General features: G+C 38.8%; 1 protein-coding gene across 34 annotated transcripts in view; it reads right to left on the reverse strand.

The window, feature by feature from the left end:
- The window catches only part of shot (dystonin-like protein short stop), a 213,237-nt gene that overhangs the window by 70,985 nt on the left and 117,673 nt on the right, over positions 1-24,579 (reverse strand). Inside the window, exons 1-2 of one of the 34 annotated variants that reach the window (XM_043411244.1) lie at positions 7,093-8,507; positions 4,817-5,037 (exon numbers count right to left, since the gene is read on the reverse strand). The exons of 32 other annotated variants lie outside the window; for them this stretch is intronic. In XM_043411244.1, the coding sequence (XP_043267179.1) occupies positions 4,817-5,037; positions 7,093-7,252 (381 nt within the window). In that variant the 5' untranslated portion in view covers positions 7,253-8,507. Of the gene's footprint in view, positions 1-4,816; positions 5,038-7,092; positions 8,508-24,579 lie in introns of those variants that run through there. One more of the 34 variants, XM_043411254.1, reaches the window with a different exon arrangement.

The following is a 24,579-nucleotide window of genomic DNA, read 5'->3' on the forward strand; positions in this document are numbered from 1 at the left end:
GAAGACTTTTGCCTTCCTTAATCAACGGATGCAAGAATTGTCTTCGCCAACGTAATTGTATTTAGGATGGTTCAACGTTATTTTATTTTAACATATTGAAAGGAACATTTTTCGAGAGTCTTTAAAACAGCCGATGGACACGTGATGGCCAAATGACAGGGCTCTTCATTTTTCTGTCTCGCGGAGTACGCGGGTTTCAAGGGTTTCTGGGGAAAAAAATCCTTGGAATAGACCGAAGGGGTGATCTCATAAAAAACCGAGGCCCTCGAGTGGACTCGGGCCTCTGGGGTCACAGGACACGAGCGAAGACGGAAAACGGGCAGTCTTGCTTCATCGGACAAACCCTCGGGACCTTCCAACTTATTTTACTGATCAGAGTCTACTATCGTTTTGCTTCAAGTCATATCTATTTTTGTATTTTCTCATTTACGAATAGAAGAGTGTACTGTTCGTTGACTACATACATTTTCTTTTACTCTGAATAAATATTCTTCCTACAATATCGAGTGACGCAGCGAAAATGAGGAGTTTTAGTTTTTTTTTTTAACTTTGAGAATCTCAAACACTTTTGACATTATGGCAAGTTTGAAAAAGACGTGTGGAAGGGAGGGGGGATTGAGGAAGAAATTGGATCACTCATTTGAAGACCTTGACAACGACTCCTTGACGCAAGGTTGCTCGATGACAAACTTGTGATCATGACAATCCAAGGATAGAACATTCATATGAAATAAATCTATAAGGAGAATTCGATACGAAGATTATGCATATCGAGAGCAGAAAAGCATCGACGATCATGTCGAGCCATAAAACAACATGTTTTTTTCAAACACACGATAGAGACGCAATCGAAAGAGGGAGAGAGACGGATATCGAGTGGGTGCGATCGCCCGAAGGCTTCCAAGCTCAAACTGCTTCACGCGAAAGCCCTTAAATGGTGCTATACGGAGTCGAACTTCTCGAGGTTTTCCTCCAATATCGCACGTTCTTGACAACTTCAAATAAAATTATTTATAATAAATAACCGAACGGCTGATTTGTATTGACGAATAACTAGAATTTCTTCGACAAGCTTTTCTTCTCGCAGCAATGAAAAAACATGGAAAAAGCCGGCCGTTTGGATAGAATTTCCTAATGATTTCTTTCTCCATTTAATCTCGCACTTCGAACTGAACGAATCAATGACAAAAGCCCATGTATGCATGAGCAAAGCGTCACGAAAGTGTTTATTACAAAAGTAACGTATGGTGCTGACGACACATGACGCAATTTTCTGGCTATGACACTGTGTCTGAGAACCGACGAGCACGAGAAGAGAGCTTCGCGAGCTCACCTGTAGTTGTGAGTAGCTCTGAGAATCTTTTACACCGCGCGGTGTGCCTCAGCCTTGTCCCGAATACAGTATAATGAATTGTGCGCATGCAGCGATGTGTACGCGTGAACATGAAAATGGATGGAAAGAGCATTTGTGAAGTAAAATCGTACGCATGAGATGCTGATTTGATTCACAAAAACAGCAGGAATTCCATCCGCAACAATCGAAAATTATTCGCGATCTTCGGCAGGATTGATTGAGCAATAAATCGCCTACTGGATGCGATGAAGATATTCGAATAGAATGAAGATGTTATCGGTAGCATGGGCAACTGTCACGTGACGAGGAAACACCTTGTTTTACGAGATAATCTTAACGGTCATGTTTTCTCCAAGTATCTCCTCCGAATACGAAGAAGACCGTTCACGAGAAGAAATGCATTCTCTTGACAGGTTAATATATATGTATATGGAGGTACACCTGCATTCGTAACGAGACATCGAATGTTATCGTATACAATATATACCGGTCAAAGAGACACATCGATCTCTTCGCGGAATGATTTCTCTCTCCGTGAACCCCGCTCTCGCGTCGTGCCTCAACGAATGTCGCAAAACTCGATTCGCAAACCAGGAATACGGATTCGATGCATTTTTATGGAAAGTGAAATCTCGTTTTCATCTCATGATTCACGCAGGTTTTCGATGATATATTGTGATTGGTATGACTAGTTAAGGACGTAGGCCTGTTTTTAGATAGCACACTCATTTTTTTATGCCTTACAATCCAAGCAGATTTCTTTGCCTGTGAAATTTCAAGACCTCTTATCGATTCTTTGGTTGGAATATTAACAGTCGAAAAGTACAGAAATTAATGCGTCGCTTATGGACACAGTGACTTACTGGCCCTTTCAACCATCTTCACCTCAAAATTTGATATATTTTTCAATCAGATATCAATTATTTAAAAAGGGGGTCAACGGACATCTGAATTAGAAATATTGAGTTAAAGACGACAAATTTTTACAGAATCTCGAAATTTTGCAGGCCCATGCGTCAGTCACTTGTCATATATAACGCAACCTACGTCATATTGTCGAAGGAATTGACAGTTGAACTTTTTAAGGTTATAAATAGTGATCTCTGTTCTAATCTGTCAACTGACTACGTTCAACTTTGTCAAACGTTGCCTTTTCGCAATGTCCCATCGAATCATGTGAAAAACTCGGAATGAAATATTTTCTGTAATGAGAACTAAACTCAAACATTGTTTACGATTAAAAAATGAAGATAACGCTTTTCTAATAATATTGTGCAATAATATGAATGACCGGGGTAACTATTTTAAAAAAATATGGAAGACTGTCATGCAACTGACTGGTACGATGCGCATGTACATCCTCAATAAGTCAATCGATCGTGAAAATTCGGCGAATTTAACACTATAGAAAAATCATAAAAAAATAATAATGTTTTGCAGAAATTCTGCGAGAGATATTGATACAAAACTGACTTGATAATTAGCTCGAAGGCTTAAACGAGCATTAAAGATTTGTGCTTTGCAAACTAAAATATGAGTTGAAAGAAAGAATTTCACGCTCCGAGCCTATTATAGATGAGGGGATGTCGGAGGGTGAGATTTTTTTGTTACGAAGTTTCTCCAGCGAGTGTTTACTCGAGTGTCGCGAAGAGGCTACGATTGTTGGTGTTTTTCATTTTTTCAAGTTGGCAAAGTGAGTGCGTCGATTCGAGTATATGAGCTTTCGCCCAGAGACGGATTCGATACGAAAGACTGGCTTGCCGTCCCTGACCAGCTTCGCGGTCTTTCCTCTGACTGCATCAGCTTTATTCTCATGCAGCATGCTAAGCGTAAACTCTCTTAGGAACCCGCATACAGACTTTTATATGCATGGGATATTTGTTAGTGAGAAATGAGTTTATAGCGTAGGATTGACGTTCGCGTCTCTGTCTGTGTGTTATTTTTCGTGGCTTGCATGAGAGAGCTCGGAGAAAGGAGTTTAACGCTCTCGTTGACGTTGCGAGAGCCAGTTTAATCGTTCGAGCACGCTGCGCTGCAAAACAACATGGGGCATTTCTCGAAACTCGCCTAACGGATGTCTAATTATCGTCACCGTAAACGTCATTTTTATCGATGGAATAAGATATTCGATGGTCCGTAATAAATTCACGTTTCAATATCAAATTGGTCACACGAGTTTTAACGTGAGAATCTAATTACAGCGCTTGGAATGTCATTTTTAAATATTGATATGAGGAAACCCAAACAAATTGTGAAATTTTTTTCTGTGTGAAAGAATAATCTATGAAATTAATATGACATTTTGATTGAAAGCCTCTCCTAATTGGTGACTGTTAACCTTCATTTTTTTTTTTTTTTGATCAATTAATAATGAGCAGGATATTACTTTTCAGACATATAACTAGTGTGTTGGATAATCATGTTATTTCTGACATTCTTTATGCAAATTTAAGGTCAAACGTCGATGATCATTTTCTATTAATTTGTATTTATTACCTCAATCAAGAGAAATAACAAACTCATTTTTCATTTAAGAAGTTTACCCTAATTAGAGGGGCGAAAAAAGACTATTTTCACGAATTTTTTTGACCGGTATAAATTATAAATATGGATATAAAAAGTGTAAGGCATGAAAAATACACTTTTAAAATACACAAAAAAAACGCTATATTTATTTTACTCAGTTTTCGTATACAGAAAAATGGGGGAGAAGACAGGCCCAAAAAACATGGGTGTGCGCCGTTGACAAAATCTCTAGAATGGATGATCGGAGAAAAAAAATTGGTTCTAGATTCAATATGTAAACGACCATCATACGATCTTTGTTTTTTTTTTCAAAAATGACAAAATGGCAGCCATTTTTCCAAAAACAATGAAAAAGCACGTTAAAAAAATAGTTCTGCACTAAAAATTTCAAAATTAGTATGATATGCGCCATAGTCATAGTCATAAAGAACACGTGGTAAAATTTTGGTAAGGATCAGTTGAATAGTTTCGGAGATTTAATCAACGAGCCGTCCAAAAACGTGATTTTGAGAAAAACGCATTTAAAAGTAGACGTCGCTCGAAAGTACACTTAGACTGCTCAGGTTTTTATAAATTTTTAGTACGTTACTTTTAAATATGTATATTTTCGAAAAATGTAATAAAAAAAATGGATTTTTTGAAAATTCTAATCAGGGTAGACCCCTTAAATGGGAAATATTTTCGTTATAAATCAAGTCGCGTTTTCGTGCGAGCTCAGAAATGATATATGATCATAGATCATTCGCACTTTCGTAACGTCGTCGTAGCAAAGAGCAGAATATGAAAAATAGTAGAAAATAGTTTGTAGTTGATAGAAAACTTTTTTGCAGCTTTCAGTCCATTTCGGATTTTCAGATGTTGTCTTGAATCGCTTATAATATACGGAAATAATAGCAGCATTCAGATTCCTTTCGAATCAGTTTTTCGTAATCTTACCCTAACAGTTTTAGGTTTCGGTGAAGCATGCTGAGTCGTGACCTTCAAATATTGTTGAGTATCCTGAAGCGATTTGACATTTCCGCGTTTAGTCAAATCTTCGGCAACGCTGTTTTCCTCACCCCTAGTCAGGGTGGTCGTCTTCCGCACTATTCGCGTTACGATTCTTCGTGTCCCATTCTCGCCGCTTCTCGAGGTTTTCGTCGATTCGATCGACGAGCCTGTCGTTTGTCATGGGTTTATTGGGTGTGTAAATGTGTTTTTTATTTCATTTGAATGACCGTTTTCATTGTCACGAGCTACCGACTTATCGAGAAGATTCGTCTTCGGAAAGCCTTCGCGTTTATATCTCGAACTATACGAAGCCTCGCTCGCCACAGAAACTTTTGTTTCCGACGAACGTAAATTCCTACTTTAGTTTCATTTTCAAATCGCTCGCGACCGATAACGCGATCAATTGCCTACTTTATCCATCTCAATTTCCACAATTTCATTGAAAGTAAATGGACTTGCACGGCTTTCGAATGAAACCAAAAGGAATAGTTGGATTGCGAAATGATCGTGTCTTGTCAAAATACCGAATTCGTCGATTGAAACACCGAACGAATTGCCGATTTTCTACACGGTTTTTCTCGCAATGGTAATATAATGAAATGGAGGTGAAATTCGTCGCAACAAAAGAGTGGGTCGAAATGGCCTGCATTCCGAAGGACAGAACGCCAACGGCATTAATCAACTTGGGTGAGAATATAATAGCACAAAACAAAAAATGCGGCAGCAACTCCCACGGTATTTATCGGGTGATGTCGAGACGCCGAGATTAATCCCCGGCAGCATCTGAATCTGCCGATCTCTCCGCTTCTATCTCTCTCGTTCTCGGGCGCGCGAGACGCCTTTAAAGGCCATTGATGCGTGGGCAAGATCAAGGACGCGAGTTGCGAGAGCGCCACCAGAGCCCGCAAACGATCAGCTGCTTCCTCATTTTCGTCGTTGTATGAAAGAACGTACGAAGAACCGCGCCTCGATGCGCCCATGTTTGTCATAAATTCTAGAGGCCATTCTACGCGAATAAGAAACGATCGTTCGCCTACGCCGAGCGTTGAAAAAAAAATAATAAACAAACGAATAAACTGGCTCGTTTTTTTTTTTTATCGCGGACTTCGTGTTTCTTGTTTAATTTTTTATCCGATGTATGATTGAATGAATTGGCGAATGCAAATTAGACAGAAATTGTGAAAACTGAATGGCTGCATCAACTGAGAAGAAACTTTCGGAGAGCAGCGTCGAAGTTTTTCCCCAAATTATAGACTCGATTCTTTATCCAATTTAATTTGCAATCGGTAGCGATCGATTGAGAAATAAGGGGTGGGGTTCAATATGTCGAATAACTGAATTGTAAAACGGTCGATATTTCGAAATTTTTTAAGTTGTGATATCAGCTTGAAGAAAAATAAGTAATTCGAAATTCTTATTCCCGATCGAGACTATTCAGCAAATTGCGCGTTTAATAAAAAATTTCTTCTTTCATTTCGTATTTACCCGAAAATATATATTTCAATAGTTTTCATTTCGAATGCAATTTTAACAGACCATCCGAATGTCAAAAGTTCATATTTTCGAATTAAAAATGGAGAGTAATTATTTTATGGACAGACCAGAATATAGAGTAGCAAAGAATCGAAAGTGAATTTTTCGAGCCTATAAAACTTAGATATGCGAAACAGCGATAGCTCGAAAAGGCCAAAGTCAAAATTTCTTTATTTTGATCGATCGACTTTCTAACGTTTCGCTATTTTGACTGTTCGACTTTTTGGTGTTTCAATATTTCAACCTCAGTAACATTTGGTCTTTCGTTATAATATTTTCAAAATTGTGAATTTTCACAGTATCGCTGACTGTAGTAATTTGTGAATCGAAAGAGTGATAGTCGAATTTTCGAAAAATCGATATATTAGTCATCGTCCTATGGGCGATTGTTACATTCTATTTTCGATGTAAACGGGCTTCGAACCTTGCAGTTTCTGCTTTATTTATTTTCGGCATTCAAAGCTCTAGTCGAATCTATCTGTCTCCATATTATCATTCCAAGTTTATAAACTCGAGATTTTAGCTGTTCGAAATTTTAGTCATTCCAACATTTGATCCCCATCCAGAAATAAGACAAAACAACCACGATTATTCTTCAAGTGAAAACTTGTCTGAAGACGAATTTTTTCGACGTATTAACGTGCAAGGAAAAACGGAAGAACGAAGTGAAACCGAGTGTCCAATCGTACCCAGAACTTCGGTCGAGAGTCGGCGTTTCGTGTAAATAGCTTGGAGATCGGTAGATGAATTTTCATTCGGACTGGAGCCGGCGACGTTGTCGCGATCGTCGTTTTCACGTGTACCTTGGACGAACAATCGTCCGCTTTTACTGAATCGGTACATCGACATCGTGTATCCGGTATCTTTTTCTCCGTTAGTTTTGTTTTTCCTTCTTCTTCTTCTTCTTCTTTTTTTTTTCTTTTTAATTTTAGCTTTTCATGAATTCACTGTAGCACTGAATAACTGTTAAATCCAATGGCGTGAGGAGCATGAAAACACATTTCTCCGTATTTCCTCCCGTTGAAACGACGTTTCTCGTTGCGGAACGGAATTTAAAAAACATGAAAGAAAAAATGTAAAAATAACGAAGCGATTAACGTTATCGCACTATATCGAAAGACACTCGACGAACGAGATGAATATCTCGATAGCGATGGATGGGCACGAGAGCTTTTCCTTGCTCCGATTTAATCGAGCCACTCTACGTCCATTCGTATCACGGTATTAAAGAGAAAGATAACCGGCGATTGGATGAAGAGGCGCAGAAGAACAAATTACAAAATACACGATTATTCGGAAGAACGTGAACGATCTTTTATTCAGCACCGTTGATATTGGGCTTAATTAAGCCGCGCGTGAAACGTTGACATTGACGTCGAACGACGTCTCTCTGTTTACGACTCTTGTGTTCACAATATCCAAAGTACACTAAAATAATTCTCGATCCGTCAAACTTTGAATCCACTGTCGGCAAGCACTGTTATTTATACGTAAAAAAATATTCCATTTCATTCGATTTTCGTTAATTATCGTTAGTTCGTTGAAGTTTCGTCGTTGATCGCCTTTTTTTTAAATCGGTTCGGAAGTCCTTTACAAGATTACACAAAACAAACGATTCTCTCGGAAGCGTTGATGCAAAAAGCATAACCGCGCGAGGAAGACTGTCTCCTTGGGGACGTTCTCGATCCTTTTACCGCGAGGCTCCTTCGCACACTTGGATGAGAGCGCAAGAGGACACCGGAGAGGCGAATAAAGTCGATACAAGAGCGATAGATCCGCGCGCGCCGACACGTTGTCGTTTGCGTGCAATCGCCGGAACACAGTGGCGCTATATTTATAGAGACAACGGCATCGTATTGCCGTGCATTAGACTCGTGACGTGTGCGCGAGGGGCTCGCGCCTTCGCACAGTTTTCGCAATACACAAACACCGGGATCGAGAGGGCGCGCGTTTGAAAAAGCGTGAATAACGCGAACAAAAAGATGCTAAAAAGCGCGAAGTGTTTCTCGAGTGGGTGACGAGCGATGTCAACAATGAGAAACGAATTTTCGTAAAGAGACACTATCCGAATGAGAAGTAGAAAAGCCAATGGTACCGCGCATCGCGACAACGCGCAACAAACTCCAGAATCGAGTTCGATGCAGCCCCGATTTATTAGATCGTACGCCCGCGCGTCGTCGAGCCAGAAAAATCGTCATCCGCGCGAGCTTTTCCGGGAGTCGGAGATGTTGCGTACACAAAACAATGTCAACGGATAGAGAAAGACACGTGCGTGTGTGCGTGTATGTGTATAGAGAGACAACGAAAGATCACCGGTTCTTTCAGGGCTGAATGTGCACGTCCTCGTTTCACCAGCGCGACGTCCCACCGCGTTTCGCGTTTTAATTTATTCGCGTTACGTAAAAGTAAAAAAAGCATAGACGCGTATACGAACGAGGAGTCCGAGGGGGGGAAGTATCGATGGGAACGGTTAAATAATAAATTAATGAAATATGGAATGCACGCGAGGGAGGGGACTGAATGTCGTGGGCCGAAGAGGAGACAAAATCTTTCGCACTCTCACGTTTTAGTACTGCACCGTTGTTGTACCGTCCCTCCCTTCGTTTCATGCCCTTTTCGCGTTTATAAATACGCGTCTAAATTCCACGTACTAAGGCATGTTTTATTAGAAAATTTATAACAAGTAACGCGAGTTCGGGAGGTCCGGCAAGAACACGCGCGGCCTGGCCCGCGGTATCCAGCGACTGTCGCTCCGGGGATTCCCCACCCGCGCAACTCGCCGCTCCGTAAGTATCGTCGCTGCTTCTCTCACTCTCTCTTACTTGAGTTCGGCGAAGGTGAGCATGGCGGTGGAAATACGGTGTGGCAGGTTGGCTGCTCACCTCCACCGCCACTACGAAACCAACGAACGAGAGAGCCGGCCACCGCGAACGGAGTAGGGCAACGAAATGCCATCGCAGGTGAGACACTTCCCCACCTGAGCTTCCACGCTCGCGTTCACATACGTATATGCACACATGAATCCACATACCGTAACTACCTTCGAGTTCGTATATGCGCTATGCGTGTGCACTCACAACCTCTCGTTTTATGCATGTATAGACGATACATCGATAGTGAAGCCAAACGTGCATGTTGCCATGAACTGATCGCAGCTAAACGAGTAAATGAGCAGTGTTTTTACAAGTATGAGCAACTCTTACCGCGACGGAGGAGCGCGGGCTCCAAAATTAAGAGTGAAAGACGAGATGGAGCGGCCTCAAAATTTTAATCGTATCTTTACAAGAATCCGCATTTCTTTATCTAGTCGTGTGGAGATGTGTTCTAGGCTGAATAGCTGGGAAGTAAACACAATGTTGCTGGATTTTGTGAATAAGCTGGATTTGTGTGAGGCATTCGTGTAAATATTTATACAAAAATATGATTGTTCGTACTTAAAGTTCTGGCGTTAAATGACAAATATGAAATGGAGCATTACGATACTTTTTCATTAATGTTAATTTTGTTACGACGTTGCATCAAAATCGCAATTCGTACGATCGTTGGTGATTCACAATAGATTTTATGACAGTTTCGTTTTTTTTAAATTATTTTTTAGCTTATTATTTATTATTTATTTATTTATTATTATTATTTAGTTTATTATTTATTAAGTTGATTCGTTGGGAATTTTGTGGAAAAAATGAGAGAAAAAAATGAAAATTTGATGATTTGGATGCACAACGTGTAACGAAGTGAAAAAGTTGTTTTTCTGCTGAGATTTTCGGGAGCCAACGAAGCCTCGGATGTGAGGTTTGGACAACTTCTCATCACTGATAAACCGAAAGATATTTATGCCGAGTTGATATTTTATATTGAAGGAAATCACGGGTAAAAAAACAGTGACGTAAACAGACAAATTTTCCAAAGCAATGTGTTACAGATCATGTGTACTTCGACTGTCAAAGCGTACGTGGGTGTGCAAGTGGCAGACTCGATGCCCGTATGGCCTGTCGACGCGTCCTTGTTCGCGTCTCCGATGCCTGCCTTTTGCGGAGATGAGAATCTCGACATACTTTTTTAGCGAGGTACACACAAATAAGCGTATCGACCAGAAACATCGCGAGTTTTATAGATCGGGCGAACGTTTTTTTCTCTGTCTTTTCATTCTCATGTCTTTGGATACTCGATTATTTTGGCGCTTTAAAAAACCCACGCGCGTACGAGACCCCAGTCAATCGACGTTAATTTCTTTGACAATTGACAATATTATATCTCGATGTATACACGATGTACGACGATGCGAGAGTAACCGGGCGAATGATCGTCGAGAAAAAATCATTGACACAGCTGTGTCTGCGGACTATGTAAATCCATTTTCCCCCCTTTTTTTATCCGTACGAAACCAAAAACATCATTGTTTAGCTTGTCTCAGAACCGGTGAGATTTATGACTGTTTTTTTCTCATTCTTGCTCAGCTTTTCTCCGATAAGATAATTCGTGGCGACGAGGCGGTTAATAGATTCGTGTGCTTTTCACGAAACTTCCATTTTCATTACGAGGAATTTCATTTGGAATGTGACAGATAAGAAATTTTGAATTCGATGGCGCTCTAAATAATCCATGACGTAATCCTGTTCATTTTTATTTTCAATAGGGTATTACACCTTTTTTTGAAAACTGTTTTAAAATAATCCTGTGATCGTAATAAACCAGCAGAATTTTTATTTCAATTTTATAAGACCGAAAACTATCTTGAAAACTATTTTTTATTTATGATTTTCAATTTTCGCGCGGAAACGCTAGCCGCCATGTTTTTTCGGTTTGTGACGTCACTCCGTTAGTAAACAATACAATTGCGAAAGACCAAGCAATAAGATTTGTAAAAATAATGAGTTATAGTGGTAAATCATTGGTGTCTCGTGCCTGAATGCAATAATACAAGTGTAAAAATGCCACAAAAATTGTGGATTCATCGCCACCATCAACATATTTATCATTGGTAGATTTGTACTATCTGCTTTCACAAAACCGTTTTCCATAATGTGATTTTAATCAAATGAATGATAAAAGTCCACAAACGTGCATAACAACTTGTAAAATTTCAAAATAACACAGAGCGCACAATAAGAATCTAGATTGTTTACTATCGGAGTGACGTCACGTTGGAATCCAATATGCCGGCGGATGGCGTTTTCGACATTTGAAAAACAGTTGAAAAAGACGATTTTTAAAATTGAATTATAAAATTTACATTGCATATTTATGAATAAATATTGACGTTTCTCGTTTACTTTTTACGCAATCTATCATAATCATGCATTTTTATATATTTTTTTACATGGTGTAAAATATCCTATTGCTCAAGACGACGCTGAAGTTTGCAACGTCTCCAACGAAACGAACGAAAAAAATATTTGTAATCCACCAATTATTCATTTCACGAATCATCTCGGGGTGTAGCTTGAAAAACTACGAATTGCAAGACAGGGAACAAAATTCGAGTTTTACTGGAATTATTCGAAAGTTTTTTAAAATCATTTCGTTGGACAGCAACGTTGCAAACTTCAGGGTAATTTGCTCCTCTTCGAACAAAAGTTTTCTTTTCAACCGATTCTCATTATTTTTTTTTTTACTTCCTATTCAACAAAATGATTGATCAAAGATAAGAAAATTCAAGTTGCTCGGTGCAAAGACCGCGCATCCGTGTACCGGTGGATGCGTTAAAGCACGATTCATTCGTTCCAGTAGCCTCGCTTGCTCCTGGAGTCCCGAGCACCCTGTTGCCTCTTTATGTTAGACGAGGTAGGCGGCTCTTGCGGACGGGAGGAGCGCGCCGAGCTACGACAGGTGTTTCCTGTCGATTTCTCAATGAACATAGGAGACTCGTACCTTTAAAGAGGCGTGCAGGAAAAAATGACTCATTGGGACAACCGGAAGGGCGAGGTTCAGCTGACACCGGCGCGGACTGCTCACAATCGCTTCGATTCGTGTTTATTAAAAATATTAATTGAAAAGAAAATGAAGGATTTCAACACTTTCCTGACATTTCTCGCACACCTCAACTCGGAGTTATTCAGGAATTTCAATCCCAAGATTTCATTTATTTATTTTCGTTCGAACTGGAGGAAAAATTAAACGTTGAGAGGCAGCGCGTGCAGAGAAGCAAGAAGTTCATCGCTGGTATTTCGTACTCGACTTTCATCGCAAAAGCTCCTTCAACGTTCAAAATTACGCTCGTTTGGCATCCAAAAACAATCTGGCAAAAAATCAACTGTTGTAGCACGATTTACCAATACATTATTTTTGCTCATACCAATTACCACTTTCGTATCTCATCTTGTATCTTTCATCTTAAATATCATCTCTCTTTTCGTTCTCCAGAAACGAACAACGAGGTGAAGACACAAGAGAACGAGAGGGGGGGGGGGGGCGCGTTATAACGGTAATGCTCAGGGACGTTATGTATCAAACGAGCGGAAATTACGATCGCGAAAAGCACAGCTGGCGGCGCTCGCGGGATCGCTGTGGTTCAAAGGACGAGGAAGAATTTCTTCTCTCGCGATTCGATACAACAAATATGATAACGAGTGCATTGTACTAGGGATCGGAGAGGAGTTCAACGAGACTCTGCGTAACTAGATTGAAAATTGATCTCGTTGGATCTCGCGAATTGCATATAAAGAATCGGAACTGATCTCGACCGTTGTGAACCCCACACGAATGCGGCCGAATGCGTCTGTACACGCGCGGTGTTTATCAATTCTTCTTCCGAGTTGCGTTCAAGATACGAAAACAACGTTTTCTCCTCGCAAATATACTTTTTCGCGAATAAACATTTTCCACTTTGTATGCATAGAATCTTATCACTTGTCCACCACATCTTTCATTTCGCCGTGGCTCTGGAAACGTAAATCCAAAGACGTTATGCCCGATACGGTTGTGCAGCTTGTGCGCGGACCTAGGCGCAGTTGTCGCGCACCTTGTCAAAGACGGAGACGAAGAATGACAGCTCGTTATGCAACGGCCTCGTTTTTTAATCCGCTTTTCAGCGCCTCATTTAATTGTGGAAAGAAAAACATATTTTACCTCTCGAATAATAGCGGATTTGGGTAAAATATTTTCTGGTGCGCGAACAGCGTCCAATGAATTTTGATATTGGGAACGTTCGACGCGCGAGCAACGAATTAACTGGATTTCATTCGCTAAAAAGGCCACGACGACGACGGGGTAGTTTGTCGGTTTTACGCGCGACTCATTTCTTCAAACTGTGTATTTGACAACAGTGAAAATTTCCACCGCATTAAACGTGACTCAGTTCTCAATGGAATAACCCATAAAAGCCTGATTTCAGGGATAAACTGTGCAACTTCGTTGCTTCCTCTGGCACCGTAAGGATACTCTTCGCCACCTTTCCACCGGCGCACATGCACGAAAGCTCGTTTCACGTGTTTTCTTCGCATAATTAAGACCGCCGAGCGCTAATTATCTTGCGGTCACGCCAACGCATGAGACGACCACGACGTCCGGGTATTTTGCCTTCGGTGCGAAACGAAATCGCGCACAAAGGGGAAGGCAGTGAGATTTACGAATCGGGCACAATGAAGATGGGCTTCGTATAAACTAAGACCGTAAAGATACATCCGGAAAAACAATCCTGTCGAGAAGTTGAGGTGATTCATTCCTCGAACTGAATGCAATTGTATTTTTTATACTGATCTAAACTTTCTTGTGTTTTACATTGAAGACAAGTGAATTAACCAAACGAGTGAAACCAAATCTTTTGGTCGAAGAACTCGAAACATTTGTTCATTTCTACTTAATTCACAAACACTTTTATTATATATTTATTTGAATACCAAGCACTGAAGTATCTAACCGGTTTCGTTGAGAATGATAAATATTTTGTGAATCAAATCGTACTGGTCAATGTAACTCAAAATTCGTTGAAATGTATTATTACTTTAACCAACATAATTTGTGGAAAATAACAAATAACTTTGGGAGTCGAATTGTTTCTTCGTGTAGCTTATAAAATCTTATTGACGACGAACTTAATTAATCGTCTATACGAATGTCTATCTTGAAAGAAAGTTTTATATAGCAACAAAATTTGATGTTGGAGTAACCCAAATATCGTAACACAACCCCTAATTTTGGCAATCCAAATCGCTATTTATTTGAATCATTATCTAAATATTTTGTGAAATTTATCAAATATTTTGTCGTCCGTATATGGGGCTAAAGAAAATTTTAGTTAAATTGAAAATTTTTCAAGCGTTATTCAACCAAATTTGTTCCTCAGTGGGACAATTGAATTTTCAACCTTTTCAGAAGTCTCAGAAGCAGAATCTCTGCGAGATTTTCTGTAGATTCTACTGTTGGGGCGATGTGAGAATAAAATAAATCGCGTCAGCAGCCCGAGAGAACGGTGTGCGTTATGCAAAAGTATACTTCTGTACCGGTGGTCGCTCGCAGCATGTGAAACTGTGTGCTTGAACCCGAGGAGAGACGACGGTGCAGCGATATGCTTTCTTTCCTTCTCTGTCTTTCCCCTCGAAGTCATCGAACCCAAGCCCTTTTATAAATTTTTATATTTCGTTTGCACTTTTGAGCTCCGCCGTTTCCTGTGAAGCAAAGCGCGTTCGTGCTCCACATATTCTCATACTTTTACGGCATGCTGTGTGGCCAGTCGAAAAATGGGGTGGTTGAACCGCCCATGGACGTGTGAACAACGCGTGTATGCTGGGAACGTGGAGGAGAATTGCAAAAGCGGAATCTCAATCGTAAAAGCAGTTCTAATTGCACGAATTTAATCGTGGTAGAATTTTTATTGTTTTTGGTATTTTCCAAAAGCTCGAACTCAATATTAGATCCGAGTCAACGCACTCGTGGCTCGAGGCTGCGTTTGTCTTGAGGTTGGAACGAACGAGAAATTCGAACGAACGTTTATGCCTGACAAAATTCGAGCTATTTGTACCAACTCGTCAGATCTCTGTTCATTGTGAATCCTGTACGTAAAAATTATGATAGTTTGCAAAAAAATATACGTTTATTTACACAAATGGAAGTTGGCTCGTGCAAATTACATTTCAATCAAAGATTGAACTTGGAAGAATAGCATTTGCACGCGAGCGCGAGAGGATTCCAACCATCGTTGAATCCTCCCGTTGAGACCGGAGGGAAGCTGAAAATGAACGAGAAAAAGAGACAACGACGCGAGGAGGAAATGAAGAAAAAACATTGAAATCACCGTCTTTGATATTACAGTCGGTTAGGGGTCCCGTTAGTTCGAAAAGACGACGAGGAAGAGCTCCAGGTACGAATAAAGTTACTTTTATATTTATGTACGCTTGTCAGGATAACAAGAGACTCACGAGCGAGAGAGAGAGAGAGAGAGATTTTTTGTAAGCTGCAAAGTGTACTCGCGCCTGTTGCACGGAAACAGGACACGCTCTGAGCGCATGTAACAAAATCTTCCATGGACAAGACTCCCATTCGAACGTGTATTTATATGTGTATTCATATATAAATAAAAAAATAGACTGTACACGCTACACAACCCCGCGGGCTATACTGGAAGATGATGTCACGAAAGTGGTAACGTCACCGGGCAGTTGGGAGAGTGTCTCGCGACAGGAATGCGAACAAAATAAAACGTCAGCTTATTCCAATCGGTCAAGTAATACTTTCCTTGACTGCATACTCGCATAACACTTGATGCTGATAAACTCGTCTTCGTACGTATCACGGTGGCCATTTATCAACGGCTACCAGCCCTTAATATTTTTTGTATCTTTCTAAGCTATATTTGAAAACAAAGAAAATGTAATAAAATTTACGATTTGGCCAATTTTTAGTTGAACTGCAAGCTTTTAAAAATTTATAAGTAGTTTAATCGGGATAATATTCATTTCAATTTTTCACTTTTACACTCTACGCTTTTTTTCTATTATTTACTTATAGATTCTATAGTTAAAATTATTTAATAAACTATGTTTTTTTTTGGGTATCAAAAAAATAATCAAAAATTATTCAGAGCTGTCAGAGCGAAAAAAATTGAAATTTTTCCTATGATTACCGATTTTTATTTTTATAATTATCATTGTTTTTCAATTCTTAACGTTCTCGGTACATCCTCGAAGATTTTCAAAGTAGTGTCATTAGAAATAAGCTACATAGAGACAGGTTTTTTTTTGTAATGGAAAAAAAGAATAAAAAGCGAAGAGATCAGACTTTGAAAATTTCAGAGAACTTGTAGAAAATGTTCAAGTTTCTTGTGGAGAACAGAAAAAAATGTTGGATGGATTTGCTTGACCTTTTAATATTTTTTTCTGAAAAGTGCATTCAAAGACAAAACTTAAAAAAAAAAAAACACATTCCAATAAGTCAATTTTCGAAAGCGTTATACCTTTGAGCACTTTGAACAAAAATAACGCCATTTTTTTGAGAAATTCATAACTGTTTTCATTTAGTATTTTGAAAACGAGTATGTACTTTCCATTTGAATTTAGTCTCTGATCGAATGATTGCGATTTTTTTCCAAAAATTTCTCGCTCGTAAGCTTCCGGGCAATCGTTAACGCACCGAGTAATGAATTTTTCAATTTTTTAACACGAATTTGGAAATATTCGAGTTTTGATTCTGCTACCGGGTACGTTCAACTCCGCCCGGGGAACGAGGGAGGGCAACTTCTTCTGGGGTATAAAAAATCGATTAATCGAGCGGCTCTTAACGAAGTTAGCGCGAGTTATGCAGGATTAGAGAGAATTCTATACACGTCGCCCGGCCCGGAATTCGATATTGCCAATGGAAATGCGAGAGTTACTCGAAGCCGGGTTTGAAAGTGATCCGATTTTTTAATCAATTTTCAGCACAAACTTTGTCTCCGCTTTCTATAAAAATAACACCGCTCTTTTGTCAAAGATCCAGAAGCTTCGAAAAGGAATCACTTGAAAATTGTTTCAAAAATCGTTCAAGTAGACTCCTGATTATAGCTTTCAATAAACCTTACGAAACTTTACGAACGAAAAAGATTTTTGTTTTCATGTACGTTTCGGGTTGAGCGTGCATCACGTTTAAATGCTCTAAATCATTTCGAGATAGACTCGATTGGAAGGCTGAATAAATCAGTCGAAAAGTTGTTTATCGAAATTTCTATTTTTGTCGTATTTTTTGTCCATGTTTCATAGGAGCCACTTGGTCACAGAAAATCTGTAATTAAAATGCTCGTTTCCTCATTCGTTTTCTTCGAGTGCGAATTGAATGCATACAGCAAGGTAAAATTGTCAAGTTGACAAATTAGCATAAACGCTTCGGGCGGATGGTTCGCATTCCCCTGAAAAAACATGGACGTGTGTATGCATCAAAATATATGTGTACAAATATGTATTTGAACGACTCGCCGGAAGGCGCACTTGACGACAATATAAACACGTAGGACTCAACGTGTAAGGCTCCAATCACGCCCCATAAGATAGCTCGCCAGTTGAGCATTAGCATGATCGTAATTATGTTGAAATCTCGTGAGGCGTTATTTTTTTCACACTTTTTTTTCAACTACAGGATGGATGCTGCTCGCAAGAGTATGAGCGTGTATGAGTTTTGATCGCCCACGAGAAATGCCGTGCGCGAGGAAACGATCCACCCACGTATTTATATTGCATTGTTATTATTGTTTTTGGTGTTATTATTATTCGAAGGCGGCCCAGCTTGGATGAGTATAGCGAAATACGCGACTCGATCACGTTGTTTTTTTCTCCGACGAACTCCATAAAAGGAGATTCACCGCGAAATCGGTTCAAGGTGAATTTTTCCGAAGGATTTTTGTCCGCCGTTTTTCACATCGAAATTCTCAATATTTTTAATCCGATTCTGTTGACACTGGTCGCGCTCAATGGTACGAAGCTCATTCGGCAATTCGTAGAAGAGATCGTCGAAGGAAAAAAGTTTTATTGAAATGTCATAATTTTCGATCGTGCGTGGACGAATAAGGAATGACGCGAAGCCAAGCTTTGACGAGTTTATTGTGTCACCGAAACAGCGAGTTCGTCGCTGAAGGAATGTTCTCGAAATATGTCAAAGTAAACATAAACATTTCGTGTGTCTCTGATCAACCGAAATAAACTTGACGGGTTATTTCATGGGGTGCAATTTTTTTTGCTTGCTCGTTAATCTTCCAAATGTATATCTTCTTTGAACTTTTTAGACCACGTAATTAAACTCGTAATGACTCTATTTATGAGGCACGATAAAAAGTCTTTGGCCAAATAAGGCAGCGTCGCTTTCCATCGCATTATTTCAATCGTTGAGGTTCAGCACGTAGAGAAAGAGAGAGAGAGAGGGAGAGAGAGAGAGATAATAAGTAGCGCGGTTCTTTCGATGTGTAAAATCATTACGTGGAGGTTGATTTTTTTTCACGAAACACTCGGAGTGTGCTCTGTTACCTTGGCCAATAAAGGGAATGCGAAGAACGAGTTGTTTTTCTCCCGAACAATTCACATTCAACGAAGAGTATCAAGAGAAATTAATGGATCTTCGTATAGCTCACGATTCCGTTCAGTCTTTAAATACGTGAGATTCTAGTTCGATGTAAACGGAATAGTAAATCCGAATAATATAATTGCCTTTGGTTTAACTCTGTGCACGAAATAGAAATTCGTAACGATCTCACGTCCAAATCTCATCGTTGACGAAATTTTCTCATCGAAGAGTATCCAGCCAATAAAAATATTCTTGTCATCAAAGTACCGACTCAAACGGACGACTCGATCGCGTTTAAATCAACATAACATCCTCGTTAAATTTCTCCCGCTTTCGCAAGATCTCAAATCCGTTTGAAACTACGCTACGAAGAGCATCAATTCCCTACCGATACTATATTTACCAATTTCACTATTTTCAGCATACTCTTTTCTAAACGAATAATCAAACAAGCTCTAATACTTGATTAAATGAATCTACATTCCGTTATATGCTTACTTGAGGAAGAAATTAAGAAAATTCTCAAAATCGAATACTCAATTAGATTTCAAACGCGTTTACAATACAAATAAACAATAAATTGCCAATCAAAGGGACATTTAAAGGTGTGCACACCTAAATTCACAATTAATCGTACAGTCAGTCGGAATTTTATTGGAAAAACGTACTGCTATCTAAGAGAGGCAAAGGAAATTGTGTGTGAAATTCAAAACAACGACCACGTAAATCTGCCCACACGTTTGTAGTAATCACTATATGTATACATGTACATATATGCAATAATACGGAAGAAATGATGAATGAAAAATCTTATAGGAGAGAGACAAGTAGTGACAGCTACGTCAAGAGTTACGAAGCAGGCGGAGCATCGGCAAGGCAGAGCAACGAACGGAACCACAATAATGAAGGAAAAAAAAAACAAGTTTCAGTATGGTCGATAACAGAGCATCAGCTGAGCAACGGTTACAGGAAAAAGCAATGTCGGTGGCCAGTATAAGCAGCAACCTGAATTATCAACACCGCGACGAGAACTGTTTGAAGCGACCAGCAGCACATACATATCGAGAAAATCATGGAGATTAAATATATGCGATTGATAAAATTCCATAGATTTTACAATTTCCACTGCCGGAATTCGATATTTCGAAAGAGGAAGAATTATATTTGAAAAATCGTCGTAAAAATCATGGAAACGAAAAGACATTGACATTCGGGACAGTTGATTTTCATGAGGAAAATTTGCCCGGGGGAATTTTGACTTGCATGCACGTGGTGAAAAACTTCGAGGTTTTGTTGCAAAGGATTTTCGCGCGTCTCCACGAAACTTGAATTCCATCGATAATTCTTCCTCTGCAATAAAATTATTAATAACGAGATTTTCAAAAGATCGAAAGAATGATGGTTAATATAGTTGAAAAAAAAAAGAGAAAAAGTTGATTTTGACACCCTTGTTTTAAACTGGAAAATATTCTGCTTCGCCGACAAGCTCCGCAATTCTTTTTTTTTTTTTTTTTTTTTTCGTAATGTTAACCGAATCGTTGAGAATTCTACGGGGATTTTCAATTTTCGTTGCTGTTAAGGGTTAATCGCTGCGAACTTACCTTGCGACGCCACTTCTGAGGGGCGAAAAATAACAAAAGATTGCTCAATTAGATGAGTGCATAGAAAATAATACCAAAGAGATAATAATAAATGAATAGAGAGTAAAATTAAGGCCGCCGTTTCGATTAGAATTCATGATCGGAACATCGGCTACTGAATCGAACTTAATGGAAAGGAAATATTTCATAATTTTCTGTATCATTGGTCAGTTTTTCTGCGAACCTGTTCCGGACGAGCTTCGCGAACAGAAAATCTTGAACTCGTTTCAAGCGTAATTAATGCTAATATTTTATGCTCCTTTAATGACGCGTTTTTTGCTTCTATTGACTGAGAGAAGCCTCGAAGCATTTTTCTTACACACTAAGAAAATCTCAATGACAGCAGAGAATTAGCTCGAAAATTATTAATCGTAATACTGCCTGCTGCGTTTTTTTTCGATGCTCGTTTAAATGCTGCAACGCCCAGTTTCTCGTTTGTAATTTGTATGAACAATTATGCGTTCGCTACAATTAACCGGACGATGTGTCGCTCGAGCACAATTCTTCAAACGATCTGACAATTTTCCAAATTGAAAAATAGTTTGCATAATTATCGCGGTCATTGTGAATACGTGCATGTTAAAATGAATTGGCGGAAATTCAAGGAACGCGTTTATTGGCGAGAATTAATAAAGATCGATTAAAAGTCCGGTGACGTAATAAATCGATTCGATTTGCTACTGTTTTTAAATGTACCGTGAATGCAGACTTCTGCGTTACGCGATCAAATCATTTGATAAATTCGTTCTTCATTCCTTTTTGCTTTATGTGTATATCTGTATGAATTTACAATGTAAAAAATCGTCGGATAAAAGTGCATCGGGCGTCAAGACGAACGTTTCATTATTACACGGTGCTGCGGATTCGAACACAGCCGAGTACTGTTTCGTTATTTGTAATTCCCTTGCCGACAAGACATTAGCGTTTTAACTCGGTCAGTCGGTTGATTTTTAACTCAAACTTTGCTGCGAGACTCGCGAACGTTTCTCACATACACGAGGATTTATGAACAAACATATAAAAACGTACAATTTGCTCTGAGGCCAATTGAACTAGCGTCTCTTTTCGGTCACCTTCGAACGAATACATTTGAAACTTTGATTCAGTGTCTCGGTACCAAAATATCGATAAAAATGCTAAACCATCAAGGTCTCGAATTTCAAATATTAGTTTTACACAAAATGAAAATTATAAAAAGCAAATACGTTTATTGGGCCTGCAAATTTTTGTACTACTCTGAATTTGAAAAAAATAATAATCAAATCAATTTTTCAATGGTCCAGGAAAAAGTAAATTTTCAACCAGAGTAATGATTTTTTAATACTCTGCGTTTTATTCCTACGCTTGATAAGTCTGCGAGCGTTGAGATACGAGAATGGATTCGTTTGGACGACTGACAATGGAATTTTCGATATATTTCAGAAGTGCAGAGATCGATATTTTGAGGAATTCCAAATTTTCTTTCACGATTCAGCGCTTGAAACGACGACCTACGTTTCGGCTTAAAAGTCACGAGATGCACGATGGTGCATGATAAAAACTTGCGTAATTTTCTCAAAATTCAAAATTTTTTTCATGAAAAAAAAAATTTGAGATAATGTTCAAGCCACTTTTCGATATTTTCCTGTTTTCTCAAAAATCGTCAAGTAAACATTTATTTTGCTCTCACAGCAGAGCGTTGGTGTTCCATGCAATCGTAAATCTAATAAAATTTTGTCACTCTCAAAAAAATTTAAAGGCCACCTCACATAATTTTTTTGCAAAAAAAAACAGGATAAATATTGAAAAGTGTCCTGAGCACTAAAAATTTTTTTTCATCTGAAATTTTGAGAAAATTACTTTTTTTGACGTACTAACGATTTCCGTCGGAGCTCTGAGAAACAAAAATATCGATTTTTGTTTGCATCTTTTTTGCATCACATTTGATACCATAAATGTGAACGAAGAAGAGTGTGAAACGACCCGTATGCAAATACTTTTTATCTAACAGTCTCAGAGAAAAAGAAGCTGGCAAAACGAAAAGAGATTGTGCAAAAACGATCTCTATGGGACCGCTCGACGTGAAATTTTCCAATGGGACTTGACAACATGACGCTTTGGCCATTACATTACATTTGGATAGACGTGGAACTGGCAAGCACAAGAAACGAAGTAAAATGACTCCGACTGGTATGTACTTCGAGTTGCACACTCACGAGGAGGCAATCAGATGTGTAAGAAATATCTTTTCTACCACGATGTTTCAGGGAGGCGCTGCCGACGGAAAACATCGTCGTATATAATATTAGTTTACTTCCTAGAGTGGTGTGTACCGTTCTTTGAGGTACATACAAAGTTCGAGATGAAAAATATCCTGATGGACATTTACGATCAAACAATCTCTTTTATGCAATCTTTATTATAAAGTTTGTATGAAAAATGTTGTCGCAATCTTTGAACAGAAGTCAATTCTTTAGTCATGCATTGAGTTTATGACACTTGAAAAAATTTTTATCGTCAATTCGAAATGCACCGAAAAAATTCACTTTTCATGCACCGCGAAAATGATGAAGAGAAAATATTTGGTGAGTCTCCAGTTTTTATGTGATGGCCAAAAATCGTGACAATTGTATAATTGTGAAGCTTGAGAATTTGTGCAGTCGCATGTGTCTCGGCCGTTTTCGTTCTATGATTTCTGAGAGATCGTGTTAGTAAAAAAAATTAAAAAATTTAAAAATTAAAAAAAAAAACTTGTGTTAGGACCGACGAAACTGTCGCCCTACAGAAGCGAATTTTGATTCCGAAGAATTTTGTTTCTCCCTCCGGAGTCTCGTATTTTCATTCATCATTTGGATGAGACGAAAAAAGAAGGAGGGACAACGACTCTGACGCGTACGTAGAGATCGGAGAATCGGAAGAATTACGAGAGGCGTTTACACACGCTAAAGTGTCCGCGAGAATACATAAACGAGTTGCGGAAATGATTTCGGGCCTTGCTGCTTCCACCAGACCGTGAAAAGCTATCTCGGTGCCGGATGAATTTGCAAGAATAAAAAACAAATGCAAGAAGAGAGGGAAGGATTTGGCGAAGGAAAATAAGCCGGAACACGTGGTCGCTCACGATCACGAGTGTGAGTCTCGTGCCTTTATGCACATGAGGGGTTTCAGACCAAGACGACAAGTTCACAAACCTATCGTGCTTCAAGATTCATCGTATTTATTTTTCACTCGATATTTTTTTGACAAATCTTCCAATCTTTGTTCCACCATTTCGAGATAATTTTACGATCGCATAATAAATTTGCCTTTCCGAATCAATTGATTGGAAATTTATCAAAAAATAAAGATAACTTTTGTAACAATTTTTTTGATATTTTTATGAATTATAGAAATTTGGCATTCGAATAAAATGAAATTGCGATCGTATAGAAATTAACCCCCTCGGACCGTATGTTGCTTCTATACGCAACACGCGCTTCCAGACCCCATAAAATTGCATCGGCCAGTAAGGTCGGACTTCCAACTGCCTAGTTCCATCAAGTAAGGTTATATTGCACCATAGATACTCCTAAATCAAGAGATAAACTGCTTTAATCTATCGAAATATCAATATGAAGCTGGCGTTTCGTGTTTTTGAGTTGGCGCTGTGTGAAAACGTGCTTTGGTTATCGCAAAAGAAAAGTGAGTATTTGGTTCTCATACTCCAATCGTTATATCCTTTCAAAAGGAAGCTAATGTGATGTATTTAAAGCTTTAGGTACTGGATTCATTCGTAAATTTCCCTGATTTTACTCCTTAAGGTATTACTGGATGGACAGCCCAGCCGATAAATTGTACCTGATCGGAATTTCCGTACTTCGTGATGCAATAAAAATCTGAAAAAATTCAGCAACATTTAGAAAGTTATGAATTACGCAATTATCAATAATAATATTGCCCAAAAGTTATTAATAAATTGTTTAAATAAATAATTTTTTAACAATTTTACAGTAAACCCTTGTTTTTTTTTTTTTACGAATCGAATGTGCGCATTTTTCTGAATGCTCATGATTTTTTTCAGAATTTTCGTGGATTTTTGAAATTTCCTTTTTTAAA

The sequence above is a fragment of the Venturia canescens genome, chromosome 2 (assembly GCF_019457755.1).
Source record: "Venturia canescens isolate UGA chromosome 2, ASM1945775v1, whole genome shotgun sequence".
Taxonomy (NCBI): Eukaryota; Metazoa; Arthropoda; class Insecta; order Hymenoptera; family Ichneumonidae; genus Venturia; species Venturia canescens.